We start from the raw sequence: 21,266 nt of genomic DNA, 5'->3' as shown, positions 1-21,266 counted from the left end.
AAAAGGAATGTGAAACTCCACTTCAAAATATTGTAATCACATTTTTGCTTTATTGAAGTTACTTATTTATCATTTTATGAACTGGTCTTGCATTTACACTAGCTTTCTAACTCTTACAATATCTGAGTACAGTAAAAAGTAAAGGCACAAAATTGCTGTTGCTTATTTTGGATGACACCTGGATGAAAATATACAAAATAACTCTGTTGAGTTAGTAATTCTGGTTACCATCCCCTTCAATATAAAGTTGATAATGAGAAATAAGAGATAAAATAATTATGTACTTTTTTTTTTCTATTGAGCTGTACAGCATTGGTATTTTGTATTTCCTTCCTTCAATAGGATAGTGAAACTACATTTTTCCATGGCCACAACATTACTTGAGGTCACTGTCTTTAACAATTTAATGTAGATACAACTCCTTTTGGACTGCTGACTAGATTTTGTTCAAATTTGTCAGATTGTAAGTAACATAATTTTCTTCATCCTCATGCACTGCACTTGATTTTATAAATTAAGTGACTTTTATGGAGTTAAACACTTTGTGGACACAACCGCTTGAGGATCAATGATTAAATTTTTGAAAAATTGTGAGATTACTAATCACCACATGCTCAGTTGATGAGATACTGCAATCACATATATGGTTGACAGACAGACATTGAAAACATTCTTACATTCAATTTTTATTGAATACCCAACTATACATGTACATGCATTTTGTAAGATTGCGTTGACACTGATAAGTTACTTGTCAATTCATTTTTATACAGTGTGAAAAGATTCAAAATAAACAAATGATTTGAATGGTTTTACATAATAATTTTGACTTTTTAAGACATCTGTACTGTGTAATAACTTTTCTTGAAAGTTACAGGTACATGTTATCATTTTTTTTATAACAGATGTATATCTTCAATTTGAAATACAAATTTTCTAAGTTATCAAAAAATTGATTTATAATTTGTACTACATCTTAAGTGAAAGTATTTGTAAGAATTGGGCAAAAAGGGGAAAAAGCAGAAACATGCATGTCAAAACCCCACCAATCTGACAATACAATTTCACTTATGGATTCTGTCTCAATTTGAAAAGACCATTATTTGGTCACTGCATTACTAGCTTTACTTAGAAATTTTTCAATAAAATGATAGAAAAATGAGATGTTTGACAGATTTATCTTCCCTTGTAATGTTCATTATGATTGCATTTCAATTATAACTCAATTTAACAAAGCAGTATGAAAAATCTTGTCTTTTTCCTTGATTTTGATGTTGCAAATAGATAAATAAAACAATGAAAATGGTGTTGTTCTTCATACCATGTTTCACACACTGCCTGATTCTTACAGAGACTGACACTTAGCTGAAATATGAGATTTCATTCTCCTGAAATATTCATGATGCCAAATCCTTGGAAGAAGTGGTAGTTTATGATATATTTACAGATCAGGTTTACATATTACAAAATCATTATTAATTAACACTATTACACTTAAGCATACCATCATTCATAACACATTTATTCTGCAGATTAACAATGTACATTACAGGTCTATAATAACAATGTTTTTCAATATAAATTTCCCTAAGGATGAAAGATATAAGTGTGTATTGCAAACAATTATACTATTTCAAAACCAGAAATGTAACCAATTATTGACTAACTTATAATTTCCTCACTAATTTTCTTAAGTAAACCATTGTAGGAGTTAACAGCAGTTCTACCTGAAAACTAAGGAATAATCATTAACATGATTAAACCTGCAATGTACATTTGTAATCACAATTATCATGTTCACACACTAACATTGATGATCTCTTCTTTATGTAGTACATATATTGATGTAATTTTCACCATGTTACTATATATAGCTATCCCGTTTTTCACCACTCGTGGTAGAACTTGTGAGTGTTTTTACGCCTTAAAACACAGTTATCTTGCTTACAACAATATAAAAGGCAAACGAAAATTCACATCTAAGTTGTACAGAGAGTTTCTCAATACTTCAAAACAATCTCCCTCTACAGTCATGTTGTTTTTAAAATGTTATAAAATAAATTATCACATGTATTATGAATAGAAATTTTTACTGTTTATTAGTGAAAATCGAAATGGTGTCACAAGGTGCCCTATTACAAAAGGATGGCTGGGGCAGATCTATGGAAAAAACCTGTAAGAAACAATCTGTACAAATGGCACATCATAAGGAACTTCATCAGTCATCTTCACAATAACAGCCAACTTCATGACAAAAGCCTATACAAGAATCTTTTTAGAAACACTTATCTTTTAAGAATGTGATACATATATATTATCCTTTAAACTTTTACTATTTTTAGTATCTTCGAAAATCTATTACCAGTTAAGTCTTTATACCAAATTTCCAGTAAAACACTGCTTCTTTTTTATATTAACATGATCTCATGATCATCAGCACATTTTTTTTTAAATCTGAATCTGATAAATATCTTTCCAAATATAATTTTGGTCAATATTGTAAAAGTTCTTCTATTTCTTTAATAGTCACTAAAAATATCAAATATGTTACACGGAAACCACACACAACTCATTATACGCCACTTCTCTTTACTATTAAGTACATGTATCTAAATTAATTACATTATTTTGCTATTTTGTACAAGGCTTTTAAGGCAGCACTTTCTTATACATTAATATGACTTAAAAATGAAAATGTAAGACAAACTATTAACGAAACAAAAAGTAATAACATTACATCAAAAACTAAAAAAATATCACATAACTCCTTACTATGGAATTCAACATTCAAATACTGCTTACCAGCATTTGACAATATACAACTGCAAAGTTCACTAAAGCATTCCATTAGTTTGGACCAGTAGAGATTTGATGTAAGTGAATACTAATTTTTTAGGTATTATTTGTGTATAGCCCAAGACTAAGGTGGTCCTAATGTCTCCACCAAGGTCAGATAGTTCAGACCTAAATTTAAATAAAACCAGTTATTATTCAGCTTTTCTTTGCAAACCAAAAAAAATATTTGAAATGTGATCATTTTTTCAGTTTCCAAAATGTATATGTATTACAGAAAGTTTCATATTGTACAGTGTACATTACAAACATCCAAATATTTTCTTTTCAATAAATTCGCTAAATGGACATAAAAGATTTGACATTTTATACTTTGTTGTTTAACTACCTTCATGTAAGGCCATATTTTTTCTTGACCATCATGAATTATCATACAGATGTAAACTTTGCTTAGTTGTATATAGTCATCTCAGAAGGGAATGATTTACTAATTCAAGTTAATTACATAGAATAAAAATACTGCTTATTTATAATATAAGAGCACTCATGAAGTTTATATTGGTGGACTTCAGATCATAATCATATGGCAACTATCCAGCAGTTGAAGTTTTTTTTACCACTTCAAGTCTTAAATTAATTTAAAATAGAAACATTTCAATATTTTAGACCATTTTTTTAATGATTTACCAACTAACTCCAAAGTTCTAATAGCAAAATTATTCACCAAAAAAAAAAAGACAAAAAAGATTTGAAACAAAGTACCACAAACTATATCAATCACACCAACAAATACAGTACACAATAAAAACCTCCTAATGTTAGACCCAAAAAAAAAAACAGAAGGAAGCACAAAACATAAATAAAAATAGATTCAGTTAAAAAAAGAACAGTGAAACCATAACAACAACAAAAAAGGTGACCAGAGTTTTTCGAATGTTTTCATGAACCAGAACCTCTATGTTTAAACAATTAATCTGAAGGAAAATATTTAGAATATTAAAAATGTTTGACAAATGTTACAAATGCCGATGCATCACCACTATAGTTTGTAGATAAATAATCCCACAAAATATCACTGAATACCATCACTAACATCTCCTAGGTGTAAAAACACTATTTTGAAATTTGTCCTCACAGCTTTTGAACTTTGACCTTTACTGGAAGTGGTCCAGCCTCTTCATAAATGACCTGAGGATACGTGATTTCCATTCCTAATGCCTTCATTTCTTTGATATGTTGTAAATCTCCCTTAATGCTAAGTCTCTGCAAGATAGAAAGTTAAACATCACTGACAAAAATTATGTAAAAATAATTTTGACTTTTTGAGTATTATTTTGTTGGAAAACTATCTGCTGGACAACATTCACTGTATTTTAAATTGTGAAATAAAACCAATTCTGTGACAGGCTTTTCCTACCAACAGATCAGCTGAGGCATCATGGAATCTATTTATTTTGATGACAAATAAAGTAAAGAAAAATTATTTCATATTACGTATTTTGAATGTTTGCAAATGGTAGAAGTGATACACAGTGAATAATAACTTCTGATACCTGATTGCTAGCCAATACACGCTGTTCAGGGGCAGTTACCATAGCAGTCAGACATAACCAGATCATCATCATGGCTGACATGAAAAGCAGCATACTGAGGAACACCCGAGAGAGTCCAGTCTTCTTGGAAACACATGACAACCAGTCATTGGAGTTAGCATCACCATTAACACTGAATTGTGTACCTTGCTCTATCTGTGATCGTTTGATGACTGGAGTAGCTGATCTATCTACCTCTTCTAAGTTTGTTTCTAAGTAATGAGCTGTGTTGTAGTCTATAATTTACAGTGTTGAGGAAGCCAATCAAAAGTAAAATAAATAACTTTGAACTTATTTTTTATATAAGGAGTGGAAGTACTAAAACCCATGTAATTTAGTTATTGTACCCTGATTTTTATTTTTACCACCTCAATATCACACTGGACACAATACCAAATCACATTGTAAGTCTGTGCCATGTTTAACATGGTTGACATAATGAAATTATTTACTTACTTAACCCCATCATCATTCCCTAATAGATCAAGTACATACACACCATTTTACCATCCATACAAAAAAAATGTCAACAGCTTGATACAAAATAGATTCATTTTACAATAGTGTATTGTATGCAAATATCAGGTGTCAATTTGATATCTAGTAAAATTTAGCAAAAATTAGTATAATTCAGATCAACAGAGATAAGTTTAATCTGTTAGAGACTAAGAGTAAAGTAAATTGTTAATCATGACAACAGAACAGCACTGTGGTATCATTATTAACAATTAATTTTACAATCCTGTCTCTTTTTGTGAAATGGAATGGAGATTAACAGATGGTTATTACCAAATATTTGTATCATCTTGTGAACCATGTGTCAAACTTAAAACTTGTTTCCTATAACATTAAGAAACGATTTCAATGTTAACTCAATGTACTAATAAAAAGAAATTTAAGAAATTACTATTGAGCCAAAATTTCATGAACTGAAGGTACAATTATGTCATTTACTGTAATTTCACTAGTGTTGTGTTTCACCATAGCCTTTCTTTTTTTTCAATATATCAGGACTAAATCATATTATACCGAGATTTCCTTAAATTTACCAGGTTCTTCAATAATTGTGTAGAGGACAGATTGAAAATTTTATTCCTTGTCCATCTCTAATCATACATACCATCATCATTTTCAATTGAATCAAACTCTGGTGTGAATTCTGGTTCAGATTTGACAACAACAACTGACCCATCTCCAGTTCTCATGTAAAATGACCAACGTACAGACAAATGGTTCCACATTTTATCTATCATATTACTGTACATATTGTGGACATACATGAAAGGATTGATGAAATGGATGTTCATTGTATCCATGGGATCCTGCTGAATGAGAACAAATATTGTTATATTATTTAACACTTTGGGTCATTGTGTTTGATGATTATAGTCCATCACTTATTAATATCCTTTTTTGGATATTGTACAACTAAACGTATTTCTTTGTTATGTTTGTACTGCTCATGATTGGGCATCAAATTGACAACAAAGATATATTCTGTTCTGTTCATTTATAAGGATTTTATTAAAAAAAAAAATACAACAATACTAATTACAGTACTACATGTATGTATTTGGCTATGTGTATGTGTACAGTACAATATTGTATGTATTTGGCTGTGCGTATGTGTACAGTACTACTTGTGTGTATTTGGCTGTGTGTAAGCATGTTAATGAAGTTTTCACACCAACAATTTGCTTTTTCTGATATTTTTTAAATTTTATCCCTGCTGACTATATAGAAGAATTGTGTCTATATGACATCAATGAACTGATTCATGAAACTCAAATAGATATGAATCTGGGTTTTAAAGTGGCCATTGTTTTAAATAACTGGGTTTTAATGTGGCCATTGTTTTAAATAATTATACTGAAGCTTTAGACCAATTTAAAAGCTTTCAAATGAACATTCAACCTTTGAACTACCCAATATTTCCCTTAAATAGCAATAAAACCATTCAGGCAAACATAGAGTTGATGGCTGACCAAGCCAAAAAGCCCAAACACAAAATGGCAACAAAACCATTCAGGCAAACATGAAGTTGATGGCTGACCAAGCCAAAAAACCCAAACACAAAATAGCAACAAAACCATTCAGGCACACATGAAGTTGATGGCTGACCAAGCCAAAAAGCCCAAACACAAAATAGCAACAAAACCATTCAGGAAAACATGAAGTTGATGGCTGACCAAGCTAAAAAGCCCAAACACAAAATAGCAACAAAACCATTCAGGCAAACATGAAGTTGGTGGCTGACCAAGCCAAAAAGCCCACACTCAACTAATTGTTCTATAATTGCATATCCAGTTTTAAATTGTTCCAATAAAGAGTTCAAAAGATTTTTTTTTGAGAAAATTAACAAACCTTTACCAAAACTTCAAAAACTAATTAAATTATCAATCTATACCACTGGTTGATCCATACTGGTAGTTATTTCTCTATGATTACAAAATTTTAATAATCTATACCTTTATAAAATCTTAGAAAACTAAAGTTAAGATCATCATTCTTGTGAACAAATTTATGTACCGAAAACTTCAGTCAATTTCTCAAGGTATGGTGTATACGACAGAGAATTTGTAAAGCCTGCATGTTTCTTAAAAAATACAATGTATTTCATGACTGCAATAGAATCTTTCAGCTTTTTAAATATCTACCTCATCAAATTTAAACTTCTGAAGTCTAGATACTTGATTTTTGCAACCAAATATACAAGTATTTTCTTCCTCTGTAGAATTATAGGCCTCTTCACATGCTACAAATAGATTGTTACAAAGCGACTATTTACAATCATATTCTAAATAAGTAATGTCTACTGATTTAGTGTATATACAGTATTTATCTACCTGGGTACTGTTAATGAGAAACTACTCATAAAAATACTGTAAGAAACCTGCATAGTAGATCTCACTGTTTAACAGTTTGTCATTAGTGTACAACTATGTGTTCATGTTTATCATATATATAGTTTTGGTCATATTCATACCATTTATTCAATGTGACTCCAGTCTCTCCATTGATTTTACAGCCCAATAGATAGTTTGTCATATACTATTTGTTACTATAAACAACATTAATACCTCATTTTCATATTTTTCTCTTCCACTAATTAACCTTTTTCATTAAATACCAATCTACATGAGTGTATTATTTGAAACACTGTAAAGAGTAATCAATGGAACCAAGGTTATATCTGTAATCAAAAGAATGTAATCCAAGGACAAAGACCAGACATTGAACAGACAAACACAACAAAGAATATAAAATAACTAAAACCATACATACAAAGTAACAAAAGCAAATGAGCAACTCGGACTCCACTAAAGACTGGGAGCATGGATCATGTGCACTGGTAGAGTAAGCATCCTCTGCTTTTCTAGAAACACCTGCCCAGTTGCTCATAAAAAGTCAAGTCTGGGGTAGACAAACGAGGAAAGGTAAACTATGACCATTGAATAAATCAGTTTTCATGGCGCAAATGGATACATCATAATGATCCATGAGTTCATGATGACGACCATAAAACTTCTGTAGTGATGACTTCAATCTTGTAGCAATATAACCCTGTTCCAGCAGCCTATTTGTTAGTAAATTCATGAATAATTGCAATGTTTTTAGTATTTCGAAAATATGAACATTTTTAAATCACAAAATTAAAATCACATTTTCAACAATGCACACAGTAGTTTCTAAATTTACAGTACATCTGTTTTACTCACATGAAGTACATCCTTTCATTGTCATATTAGGATTCTCATGGTTGTATATAAACTCCATTATGGTATAAAATCTACATCCTCGTTTACATACTTCTGCCAAATAGCCCTACAAAATATAAACATGACTTGTCAAATTTTAATATACATAGGAAATACATGTGTACTATACTTTGGCTGTTTAATACATCTTATATGTATAAAAGTGTGTAAATATTATTGTGACTGTAAAGGACCTCTATTAGAATTGTAATACTGTGGTAATGTGTGGTTTTGCTTGTTAAGTTGTATATTTGATAGTGAGAGAAAGTACCTGTGAACCTTGTTATAGGCACAAATCTAAGTTTCCCCGAAACTTCAATGCCCTTTAAGCCAACTTCTATTGAACGAACAGTACAATATTGATACCTTAGAATACTGGTAATTTCTTTAACATGATCTAAACATTTACATGTCAATCTGTATATTTCAGTTGTTATATATAACATTTCCTAAATCCATTTCATTACTAGAAAGGAGAAAAAGCAGATGAGATAAAGGAGGGGACTTAATTACATGTATTTAAATTATTTACATGTAGATTTATTTTAAGTTGAAACAAAAGTTAATACATTTATGCACGAATACAAGAACACATAATCAATGTCACACCATGAACCTTTTAATTACATGTTCCTATGCTCGTGTTAATGTTGTAATTTTGTTTCAGATTTTTTTTACTAACACATTTGTTTTAATTCATACAAACATGAATGTTCACAAGAAATAAAATATTTCTAACTTTAACATATCAATCAATTTTAGTTTAGAATCAGAGCAAATCACTCATTCACAAACACGGTCATACATCTCTGTAACAGCTGTATCAAGTATGAAAGCATGCATCATATTTCAATTACCAAATTGTAATTTGATAATGTTACAAATTCAAATTCAATTTGTTTATTGGTATAAAATCAAAATAATAGATTTACAACCAGTTACAATACAGGACAAGTACAAAACACATAATTCAATGTTAATACAATTAAAAAAAATATCAAAGACTTGTTACTGAAGAGGAGAATCATAATAATTAATCATGATATTGCACAAAAAAATGTATCAACTCCACAATGACCAGGCATGGATATAAGGAAAAGTGTGCTGGGAGTATGTCTTGTAATACAAAAAAAAAAAAATGCATGGAATCTTGATTTTCAAAAATTATAACTTCAAAAATTGTATTGCCTTGCTCAGCCTTTAATTATCTATGTCCACCCCTAAACTGGATCCTGGATCTGCCCCTGATACACATATCTTGCCTGGCAATATTCAAAACATCTGATTACAACCTGGCCTACCATCTGGTATTGCAATCTATTACAAAATTTATTTCAATTTAGTGGAATGAAATGCTTAACAGGGTACAGCCTGATAAAACCTCAGAGGTCAAACCCTGTTAAGCATTCGGGGCAAGTATGGACATATCATTCAAGCTTCATGCAGCTCTGAATTTTGTTACTGATTTAATACTTTACAATAGGATAAGAATTTCGACCAGAATCAAATTAGCTCCTCTTTGGCTCCTTATTCCTAAACTGTTCAAGTCAAAACCCCAAAATCAATCCAAGACTTCCTTTTGTGGTATTGCACCTTGTGCAGTTGGTATACAGAAAAACATGCATATTTTACAATAATAATGTACCGGTATAGAGGAAAATATAATAAGATGTAGTTGAAGGTGAGGTGGATAAAAACAGAGTAATGAATAAATGATATTCATCACCTGAACTGCCATCCCCACAAAACATGCAAAAAGGGTAGATTTTGTTATCTCTTGGTATGTTTCTCCATCTTCCACTTTGAACAAGAAATTTATGATTTATGAGTCAAAATTCACATAGCATTGCAATATCTTTACCGCTAAGTATATCAAAAATACCTTGATCTTGGAAGTCACATGACTTCTGAGTCTTAAAACCATCTAATGTCAATCAAAACGACTTCCGGTTGATAACCGCCTTAAAAGTACTTCCACCGGGAAAGAGATATGGCAGATAAATATTAAAATGAATCAAATTGATAATTTTGTATCAATACATTGCCTGTTTTTACAGTACAGGTATTTGATTGAAATTAGATTTTACACGATTCAGTGTCAAAGAAAAAATCAAATACATATATAGAAGTGTGAACTATATTTTATGAATGCCTTTGATATCCATACATGGATTCCACGTGATTGGCCATGTTTAAAAGTAAAAACAGGTTGTCAATATTACACATTGAGAAACAAAAAGAAATTGAAATGAAACAAGGCAAAAAAAAAGAGAAAACGAAATTTAAATTGAAATTTCAAATCATCAGATTTGTGTGGATGTGTAGTTCTATTAGTGGTGAAAGCACTGATCCGGTTGTAAATAATTTATTTTTTTGGAAATAAAGAAAAAACAAATTACCATCAGCAGATTTTCAAATTTTTAAAATACCTATAAATGTCTCATGACTTCCGAGGTTCAATGCCACTGGCGCTTTGATTTTAATACAGTAGTTGGTAATTCAATGTTTTATCACTATTTTCCATATTTGAATACCAACTTCTAGTGAAGTGGTCATGAAGAATTTTTTCAACAGTTCTTTTTAGCCATTTACCATTGTAGACATATTGATAGAGCCATATGTATTGCAGGCCACATTCATTCAAAATGTTTTCAATACTTTAAAACCAAGATGTCGAGAAAGATGTTGTGTTTGTTAGTTTGATAATCAGCTTTTAAGCAATGGCACTTAACTTTTTCTCTGGACTGATCAAGAGTTTCAATAAAAAAGCATTCTTATTTTAATATCCAAGACTAATGGATATCTTCCTGGTTCCCTATAAACCATGGAGCTAGTTGTTGTTGATATAATTCAGAGTAGAAATTTACAAAACTGATTTTTCCATAATTTCATTATTACCATAGCCCCATATTTCACAACCATACAGTAGGATTTGATTGACAAGTTTATCCAACAGATCCAACTGGCATTTAATTGGAAGATTATGGACTCGTCCTTTTTTCATTGGACTATACATGGCTTCATTTGCCGTTTCAGCTAATTGACGTTTGCATGTTTTTAAGTTTCTTCTCATTATAGTTATTTACGATTTCTACAGCAAAATTAATGTAGACATAATTCATATTCTTTAGTTGTCTATTTCACATAAAAATTAATGGTTTTGTTTTATGATATTAACTTATAAATCTGTCTTAATTTCCATGTATTACAGTACTCACTTAATTTGTTAAATGAGTATTGCTGATCACTTGCCTATTCAGCCATTATAATATAAAATGACAAAAAGTTTTAAAAATAATTTTAATTCCATTTCAGTTGCACTAGTTACTGTATTTAAGCCCGTAACACTTTTATTGCTAGAAAGTTATCAAAAATAAAGAAAATTCTAAAAAAGTGCAACTTGACAAAACGGAAGTAAAGTCTGACTTAAAAGTCTGTCCAATAACAGTTAAAAATATCTGGATGTCTTAATTTTTGTTTTTCTCCCAAAATAACACAAATGAAATAATAATAAGTGAGTGTGACAAATGCGACTATGCAATGCACATATAGCACACAAAGGCATGATGATTAGTTTATCGCAGAAGGAAGAGAAGCGACACACAAAATGAGGTCTTTTCATTTAAATGTATAGATAAGAAGATGGACAGATTTTTACCCTGATGCACTAGCTCCTATTGCACATGGGAAACAGTCTGATTTCTGACCATTATAATTTTTACAAGATTTGATATTTTGATAAATATTGTATATAACTTGAAACAGTTTCCCGTTTATATTACTTATATTACATGTATTAAGTATTTTTGGTAGAGGGTGTCCCTCTGTATGGTATCAAATGCCTTTTTGAAATCCACAAATCTGCAATACAAATTTGTTTTCTCAAATTTAAGAACTTCAAATAGAGAATGAAGAATAAAATTTTGTCAGCAGTGGAAGATCCTTCTCAGAATCCACATTTGATTTTCTTGATCAAGGAAACTATTTAGCCTTTTACTCAGTACAGAATAAGCATTTTCCAAAGCAGCTCAGTTTAGTTAATCGTCTATAGTTTTTTGGATTACTGATATATTTATCTCCTTTGTTTTATATATCTTTATTTCTCATCGCCATAAGACATAGGTACAGAGATACCTACATAATATAAAAGGGTTTTTTTAGTTCCTATTAGTCATGACAATGGAATTATACCTATTTCATATACCAAGTTAAAGTACTTCTTATACACATCAATAAATATACCTCAAGTGGCCTTAATATATTTGTTAATTCTACCATCATCAGCACATGCTTTGTTATTTTTTAAAATTTTTATAACATTTATTGGCATATTTATTTCCTCATCAATGTTTTCAAAAATTATTTTCTTCCAAAAAGACCTTCCATTAGTACCATCGAACTTATCAGAATTTAAATCTTTCAAAAAATCAACAGTTTCGTTCTGTCAATATCGGACTGCTTACAAGAGTCTTGTTCATCTAAAGATCCTCCAATATTTTGGTTTCCACATGTTAAGTTTACCAATTCAAGCCACTTGTGACAAACATTTGATTAAACGTGGCCTTCAAACCCTTTAATTCCTATTTTCAAGCTTGTCAGTGATATTTTGAAGCACACACATATCTGAACGCTTCCTTAAATGCTTATGGTAAATAAGTTGATATATGTATATGCAATACATCTCCAGTCGCCAATACATGGAAATAAACGTTTTTCAATTAAATGCAATAAACAAAGGCAGTGGCCGCTCATCCACACATCCGGTTTGCGCCAATAATGTATGGGTTCAAATTACTATCAGGGTTATGCCAGATTGTAAAAACATAGTTTACGGGACACTGATCTGGTTCACTTAAAAAAGACGATAAATATCTAAGACTCAATCGACAAAAACCCTATGTCACAAATTAGGGTTCCCCTGAAGAAATACATAGAAAAATATAAAATATTCCAAATGAAGAACACCCAATAAGTTTTCTAGGGAGAAAAATAGCTAGAAAACATAATTTTAACTGTGATTTTTACATCGAAAACGATTTTAAAAAAATTTCCACAAAATACGGATGTCCCATGAAACACAGTGAATTACGTTACAATTTTTCTGAAGCTATCATGCAAATGTAACTGACACATACGGTAAGTCTATGTGAGGAAAAAATACCATAAAATCATAAACAAGATAAAAATGAATGCTTCACACGTAAAGGATAATGTTTTTACTGAAAAAATACATGACTTTTATCTTTTTTTTCCAAATAAGCATCTAATTGTGAATTAAGTTACGGTATCTTGCACCTGTTAATGGTGGTAGCAAACTTCCATATTCTTATTAAAACACACATCAATGTCAGTCATAAATGACTCTTAAACAGATTTTTCAGGTGCTATATATTTTTTCACATTCTTGGTCCAGTACTAATCCATGAATTATATTACAGTGAATTACTTTACAGTAATACATGAATACATACATATTTACATATTTTAAGTGTTTGTCAATATTTTTCTCTGCTGTACGTTTGATAGCACATTCAATAGTTCAAGAGTTTCTTTTGCATAGTTGTACATAGTTCTATCATTCATAGTTTGAAAAAGTTTTCCAAATTATCAAAAGTATTAAACGTCTGACCAACATAAAATTCGTCCGTTTCTAGTAAACACAACAGAAACAATATGTAAAATGTAAAAAATTTAATTCATTAGAAAACTGTTCAGTAAACATTGTTCACAAAGTCATAAATAAATATTTCCTTAGCCGTCATGATTCCGTATAATACTGATGCAAACTGGATGTGTGGATGATTAGCCTCTTGAGGCTCCTCATCCTCAAATACGTGGACAAGCAGCCACTGCCATAAACAAAAATATCTGTTGAAATACATTCTTCAATATTTCAACATTTGAATTTTTTCAATATTTACACATTTCAGAGTATTGTTTATGATCTACAGCTAACAAAACACAATACAAGTATTCATTGATTCCAGTAGTTCTCAAATTCATCTGCAAGATTTCAAACTAAATTATTTGGTTGATGCTACAGTTGTGCATCTTCTGAACTACAGGTCAATAATGGTGTTCTCCAATACTGGCAATAGTGAAGCCGTGACATGCATTAAATGTTGGCTGTAAGTGAACAAATGACATGAGCTTAACCTACAGCAAATGCCTTTTTTTGGATATTCATGCAGTAACTTCATATTAAATAGCAAAACAAAGCAGAAGTGAAAACAGAAATAGGAGAAAATGTACACGACATTTGAGATCCTATACCAGATTTCTACCTTTTCGAAAGTATGTGGCTGATAAGTATTTGAGCATTTATCAGAACAAGATGTAATGTCGTCTAAAACTCTATCGAAAATTCCAATTGCTGATGAAAATGACAGTAATGAAAAAATAAACAAAAGTTCTTGCAATCTCAACGCCGCCATCTTGAACAGCTGTGATATTATTTTGATCACGTGATTTTTTTTCATTGATCAAAAACAACTGGAGGCTCCCAGTGCATCGAATCAAATTATCAAACAGCGACAACATATCTTCTTAAAAGCTTTTAAAACCGACGTAAATTGTTACACAGTACTAGTGCATGCATACATGTAAAATATATTGACAAATCAGTCAAACACACAGCTATAATAAGACAAAGACACATATAGCACACAAACATTTATAGCAATTAAAAGCAAAGCAAGCAAAGAAACTAAAAGCGGCACAAACAAAACAAAATATTAAATCAACAAAACTATGGTTTCAAGGTCGCTGCTTCATGCACAGATTAACAGTCGATATACAAGCAACGTACACAGCTGACAAGAACAATTTTTCCCTCCCATCTTGAAATCATGGCTTTGAACTGACTGAAGTTCGAGCACTGCCTGAAGTTTTCGGGTAAAGAATTCCAGAGAGAGGACTGGAGCAGCGTACTTACTGAATGATTGTTTTCCGTACCTTGATGTTTTAATATGTGGTATCAATGGCGAATCCATGGGCGGCCCCCTTAGAAAAAAATGTTGAAAAATTGTGTGTGTTAAATCATGATAAACACTCATTTCGTGATTCTCACCGTTAATCATGTCAAGAATTTTTTTGCCACCCCCTTTTTACCTAAAACTCTGGATCCGCAACTGGGTATCTGTAATTACGAATGATTTTGTTTACAAATTAAATCAGATTAATACAGGTGGTGCTTGATTCCATAATATTTTAAAAGTGTCTATTGCCAATACCCTGACGTACACGTCTTACATGTAAAATTGGTATATTGGCCTTTGCTAAAAGATCATCATAAGAAGAGTTAAAATCAAAGAAGACATACCGTAAAGCCCTTTATTGTATTTCTTTCTATTTTCTTTGTATTACTCATTGGTCAATAGTGCCAAGAAAGAGGACAAAAATTGTAAATTTGACAATATAAATGTGTGAAAAATACTTAAGTTGTTGTACATCTTTTTTGCAGACAGATTTAATATGGTTGTCAAAATTTAACATAAAATCAATATCTACACCTAAAAGTTTTACAGTATCTCCACAAGTTATGTAAATATCACCAGTATTAAAAGTTGGTGCTCTATCTGCGGTTTTTCCTACAACTATCGCTTGAAACTTTTCTTGGTTTACTTGCATACAAATAAATTAAAATAGAACCAATTAATGTATTAAAATTTTGCTCTCTATTTCTGAAGTATTTACAAGTTCATTATAATTATTAGAAGCATAAGATAATGTGTTGTCATTTGCATAATTATACAAATTTCCTAAGTAAGAAAGTAAAAAAATATCATTGATAAATACAAGGTCTTAATATTGAGCCTTGGGGTACACCTTTATTAATATCTACCCATTGGCTTACAATACCACATATCTTTAATTGCTGTGTTCGATCAGAAAGGTATGATAACATTAACCTGTTGGCTTCCCCAGACAGGCCGGGCATCCTCCTTTTGCGGTAATTAGATAAAATATCGTAGTTAAATTGCACAAATAAAAAGAACAATGTAGTCCTTTTACGCCAGAAAAAGACTACCTTTTGCGCTGCGCCAGATATAAGTAAGGAAATTAAATATTAAAAAAGTCAAAAATGTAAAGTATAATACAAGCAACAACATATGTGAAGCTGAGAAGTACTAGTTCGCAAGAAAAAAATGCTGAGAAGGAAGCTTTCCTCGTTGAAATACGTGTGGAGAACTTACTAGGCGACAATCTGTGCATACACTTAGATACAAATTTCAGATGTTGATGAAGTGAAAATAGTTTTACCTTTTATCTATTTCAATTTTAAATATTTTATTGACTTAAAGTAAATCAAAGGGATTGGATAACAGGCTATGCCTATATACATCCTCTCCCGAAACACGAATGGACCATAAAGTATATAATATCAAATATTAATAATAATTGTTTAAACAGCACGATCGACCAACAATGCACTGAAAGGGAAATTTTCAAACATAATTTTAAGTTACACATATTTTAGGAAATGGAATATGTAAAATTTATAATGTTACAATGTATTATACATGGTATGAACTATTGGTCGACCATCATGTTCAATTACAGTATAAACGAATACAACCATAATTGTATAAAACAGCATATATATGGAACAACAATACCATGTATATTATAAATAAAAAAGCGAACCCTTAACATTATTATAGGTTATACATTAATGGACATCTGATCATAAGACTGAAGTCTATTAATCAAATCGTATTGTGTCTGATATATATTGTAAAACAGTAGTTGTGATGTGTGTGTTCTCCTCCGGAGACAGATCATCCGATCAACATTAAAGGAAATCAAGAATGGGGAATCGATCAGGATAGTTCCTGAGATTATCTAGTAATACCGCACCAAACTCCAGAGCATTTGTCTCTTCCATGCCTGCACTACTTTTGCCATTCCAGAATAGTGGAGAAATGTCAACGGTACGGAACTGGAGCTGCTTTGGAGTTTGATACCGCACGCTCTCTGGTATAAAGGGGATATACATAAAAATAGTGATAAGCATTCTCAATATTTTCACCGCATGCACACTCCGAGCTCTCAGACAAGTGTGAACGGAAAAGATGATGGTTTAGATTGCTAACTTCATTGCGAAGTTGACATAAAATAATGTTAGGTTTACAAAGGCCCACCGAATAGTGACTGGGAGGTTTCTTTATATTTGTATTAAGTTTTTTCTTAAATAATAAAAGTGAAGGCACGTTTTCAAACTCATGGTCCAAATCATTCCATAGAGCCAGAACACTCGGGAAAAAACTGTTCTTGTATGACTGAGTATTGGATCTAGGAATATTGAAGAATCGTGGGTTTCTGATAGGATAGTTTTCCTCTTTTTCTCAATATTTAGCATGATATAACATGCTCAGATACCTAACTGGGAAGAAGTCCACTCCAGGCTTTATACACAAATATAAGTTTTTGTTTTCTGCGCCTTTCCTTGAGTGAATCCCATCCCAGTTCATTATAAAGTTTTAATCTAGATGTTCCTCTTCGTAAGCCAGTCACTATCCTAGCAGCCTCGCACTGCACAGATTCAATTAGATCCGATTCTTGGTTAGTGCAATTGTCCCATACAAGATTACCATATTCCAAAATGGGTCTCACGAACCCGATAGAAAGCTTCTCTAGAGAATCACGATCAAGGCTGTGTTTGAGCATCCGAGCACAGGCTTTCGAGTAGATATCGTTAATATGGTCTCTCCATATACCCTTCGAATTAAGATTCAAACCAAGGTGTTTATGAACCTGTGTATTTTCTAAGGCGTGACCATTCAAGTATAATGTCGGAATGTCTTCATATAGTCTCCTAGTAAATAGCATGGACTTTGTCTTATTAAACGTAACTCCCCAATCCGTAGACCATGTATATAAACTATCAAGGTCAGAGTTAAGTGATTCGGCAGCTATTTCTTGATAATCAACGATACAGTATAACGAAGTGTCATCTGCAGATAGCTTTATTTTATTAGAGACAATATCTACAATATCATTGACAAACAATACAAATAGGTAAGGTCCTAAAATGGATCCCTGCGGTACACCAGCATTGATAGATTTCCAAGTTGAATGGTATCCTTCCATGCATACGCGTTGCTTTCTATCGGATAAATAACTTCGAAACCAACCCAACAAGTTATTTTTACACCATTTTTTCGCAGTTTATATAGAAGACCAGAATGCCAGACTCGATCGAACGCCTTGGAAACATCACAAAATATAAATCGAACGTCCTTTCCCTTATCCAAATTTTTCATAATATCGTCATAAATAATCAATAGTTGATTCACGCTTGAATCCTTCTGACGAAATCCAGATTGATGATCTGTCAAAATATTATTTCGGCAATTGTAGTTATGAAGGTGCTTAAAAACTATTTTCTGCAACATCTTACCAAAAACAGTCGGTAACAGATATGGGTCTGTAGTTACTAGCACTCCCACCACCTTTACCTTTGTAAATTGCAATAACATTTGCCATCTTCTAACCACTAGACATAACGCCGTAATATAGACTTTTGTAAGGGGTTTTACCAATGGCAGGAAAATGGTTTTTGATAGTTTAGGTGGCAGGTTATCTGGACCACCTGGCTTAGTTACATTAAGTATCTCGAACTGGTCTATCACTTCCTGTTCGGTCACTACTCTATGCGAGCGCTCACAGGGCGAAAGTGGTGGAATATTTGGTAAATCGGGTTCCGTCTCCAGAGTAGATACAGATGCAAAATAATCATTAATAGCACATGCTTTATCTACAGGATGATAGAAAATATCACCATTTGACTTAATAGGAGTCTCGACACTATTTACATTCTTAAATTTTGTAACACTCTTGGCAATGCGCCACCATTTACCTGGAGGAACTGATTTGTTAACAAGAGAATTTTGTAAATTAATGATATACATCTTTTTGGCATCTCTTACCATATCTATAACTTCATTTCTCAGTTTCCTGAAGTTTTCCCAGTCAATTGCAAGATTTCTACTTTTAGCCTTTTTGTGAAGACGATTCCTTTTTCTCACTTTACATTTTATATCATTATTGATCCAGGGTTATCTTTTGGTCGGATACGAATCGTCTTTTGTGGGATGAATGTATTCAAAGTATGATTTATCTCCCCAATAATATTATCGTTAATAAAATTGATATCATTTATCCCTTCAAATCTACCATCCCAATCAACACCTTGCAAGTGCTGATTAATGGATTTACAATCACCATTGTCCTAAGCATATACAATTTTAGTGTAAGATTTTTCACGTGGAGTAGTGAAATTTAATTCTATAACAGTTGGACAATGGTCACTACAAAAGTTCGTCAAGACATAACTGTCTTTGACTATGGCTAAATTATTTCCAAATATAGGATCGATGAGATTAGAAGAAGTGGGAGTAATTCTCGTGGGTTCTGAAATAACGTTTTGTCAAACCAAGTCACAAACTCTTGATAATTTATGATTATTACGATTGGTGATAAGATCCACATTAACATCTCCAACAATAATTACATTATCAAACTCGGAATCAATACAATTTGAAAAAATGTTTTCTAGATGATCCCAAGATGAGGACCTTGCATTTGGAGGTCTGTAAAAACACACAAGTAAAAATTTTCTATTACCAGAATAACATTCAACAGATACAGATTCAATTTCTGGTATTTCTAAGTCAGAACGACGATTAACTAGCAGAGTGTTCTTCACATAAAATATAATACCTCCATCCCTATCATAATTTCTATCCCTTCGAAAAGGTTCAGGATTGAGATAATTCTCTATACACATATCCTCACTTTTAACAGTGTTATCAAGCTTAGATTCAGTAATCACCTAGTTCACAATAGATATGTTACAAGCCTGGATTCTAGAATTCTCAGGTCCAGGGTGTTCATGGATGTCATAACCAAGAAGTAAAATAAGAGATGCCATAAAAAAAACTGTCTAGTAGAAGAATGACAACCATCAGTTTTATACAAAAAATGGTCATATAACAGAAGAGATAAGTGAAAATGGGGTAATTTTGATTTTGATTGTAGATAAATCATATCATGTTAACTAGAATGGACATATAGAAACAGTAAAAAATTCCCTAAAAAACCATGAAGAACAAGTTTATGGTCATTGGAGCAATGAAAGATTTTGAACTCAGGGGAAAGCGGAATAACTCTACTTGAAAAGATATGAAGAATTGCGCTAGCAACTCGATGAAGATTAAAATATACTTTTGTATACACAGAATATCAATGACAATAGGGAGCAAGCAGGTGCTGGATGCTTACACCGTCATGCCTGAATTAGCCATGTGATGCAACCACTCAGCATGGAATACATGTAGAAAAAAACATATGTACAATGACTTTTAGGTAGGAACAAAATAGATTTTCATTGGATTTTATTGTTATTCATTAACTTGTGTAGTAGGATGAGAGGTTAGTCATCAAGTTAGTCCTAGCCTATGAGCGGACTTTGTGATCTTTGTTTGGATTGATCGTCATCTCTGGTAGCAGCTTGATGATATAAAGCTGCCTGGTGTGAAGACTGGGGCACCAGCATTTAGGGCCCCTTTTTTGCAAAGTCTTATGGTTGGGAACTGGGATTTATGATGGACAGGTTCCCATTGGAGTTTTGAATTCGCATGTTGATGAACTGCAGAAGGTCAGATTCTGTGCTGATTAACATAGTTTGTGTATCATCCTTATTGCGCACAAAAATCCTGCCGTCCAGTTCTTGATCAACTTGTCATTATAAAGCTTTTTTTTTATTTTTATTTTTTTTTTGGTTTTTTTTTAACAGGTTAACTCGCTTTTGTGTTAACGCTTCATTAACATAGATCTTTGAGGTCGTTTCTGGTAGATCATTTCTCTCTTTCAAGAAACGCTTATTACGATATACTAATGCTCGATATTGATAGGTGGAAAACCTGAAAATTATGTTTCGCGGAACTCCCGGTTTACGCTGACCAAGACGATGCGAACGACCAATGTGTTCAATAGATAACTTCTCTTCTGAGTGTTTTAGAATGTCAATGTTTATAATGTTAAGTACTTTTTCGTCGGTATTTTCCAATTCATCGACGTTTGTCGGTTCGGGGATCCCGCTAAATTTCAAACAGGTGCG

At 31.9% G+C, this 21,266-nt stretch overlaps 1 protein-coding gene across 2 annotated transcripts; it reads right to left on the bottom strand.

Annotated features, from left to right (window-relative positions):
- Positions 1 to 670: 670 nt before the first annotated feature.
- On the bottom strand, positions 671 to 14,601 carry LOC148629956 (transmembrane protein 59-like). Of its 2 annotated transcripts, none has more exons than XM_088560295.1 (6): positions 14,428 to 14,601; positions 8,105 to 8,210; positions 7,043 to 7,140; positions 5,506 to 5,710; positions 4,347 to 4,621; positions 671 to 4,056 (listed from the first exon to the last, which is right to left on the bottom strand). In XM_088560295.1, the coding sequence occupies exons 1-6, from the start codon at positions 14,575 to 14,577 to the stop codon at positions 3,925 to 3,927; spliced, it is 966 nt and encodes a 321-aa protein (XP_088416421.1). In that variant the 5' UTR covers positions 14,578 to 14,601; the 3' UTR covers positions 671 to 3,924. The 2 variants fall into 2 exon arrangements, with proteins under 2 accessions (XP_088416421.1, XP_088416429.1); XM_088560303.1 differs by having other exon boundaries at positions 5,506 to 5,707; positions 14,428 to 14,594.
- Between the last annotated feature and the right edge of the window lie 6,665 nt (positions 14,602 to 21,266).

The sequence above is a fragment of the Perna viridis genome, chromosome 1 (assembly GCF_037379345.1).
Source record: "Perna viridis isolate PV_CMFRI_1.1 ecotype Kerala chromosome 1, ASM3737934v1, whole genome shotgun sequence".
NCBI classification, from domain to species: Eukaryota; Metazoa; Mollusca; class Bivalvia; order Mytilida; family Mytilidae; genus Perna; species Perna viridis.
Note: the sequence above shows the minus strand (reverse complement) of the source record. Positions and strands in the feature narration are given on the sequence as shown.

Bases quoted from the DNA above. Each gene is read 5' to 3' on its own strand.
- LOC148629956 (XM_088560295.1), bottom strand. From the start codon at position 14,577: ATGGCGGCGTTGAGATTGCAAGAACTTTTGTTTATTTTTTCATTACTG. The intron at 5,711-7,042 runs GTAGATATTTAA...GTTCTCATTCAG, and splicing joins AGAAGTTTAAATTTGATGAG to CAGGATCCCATGGATACAAT. The intron at 4,057-4,346 runs GTATCAGAAGTT...TCTATCTTGCAG, and splicing joins GTGTATTGGCTAGCAATCAG to AGACTTAGCATTAAGGGAGA.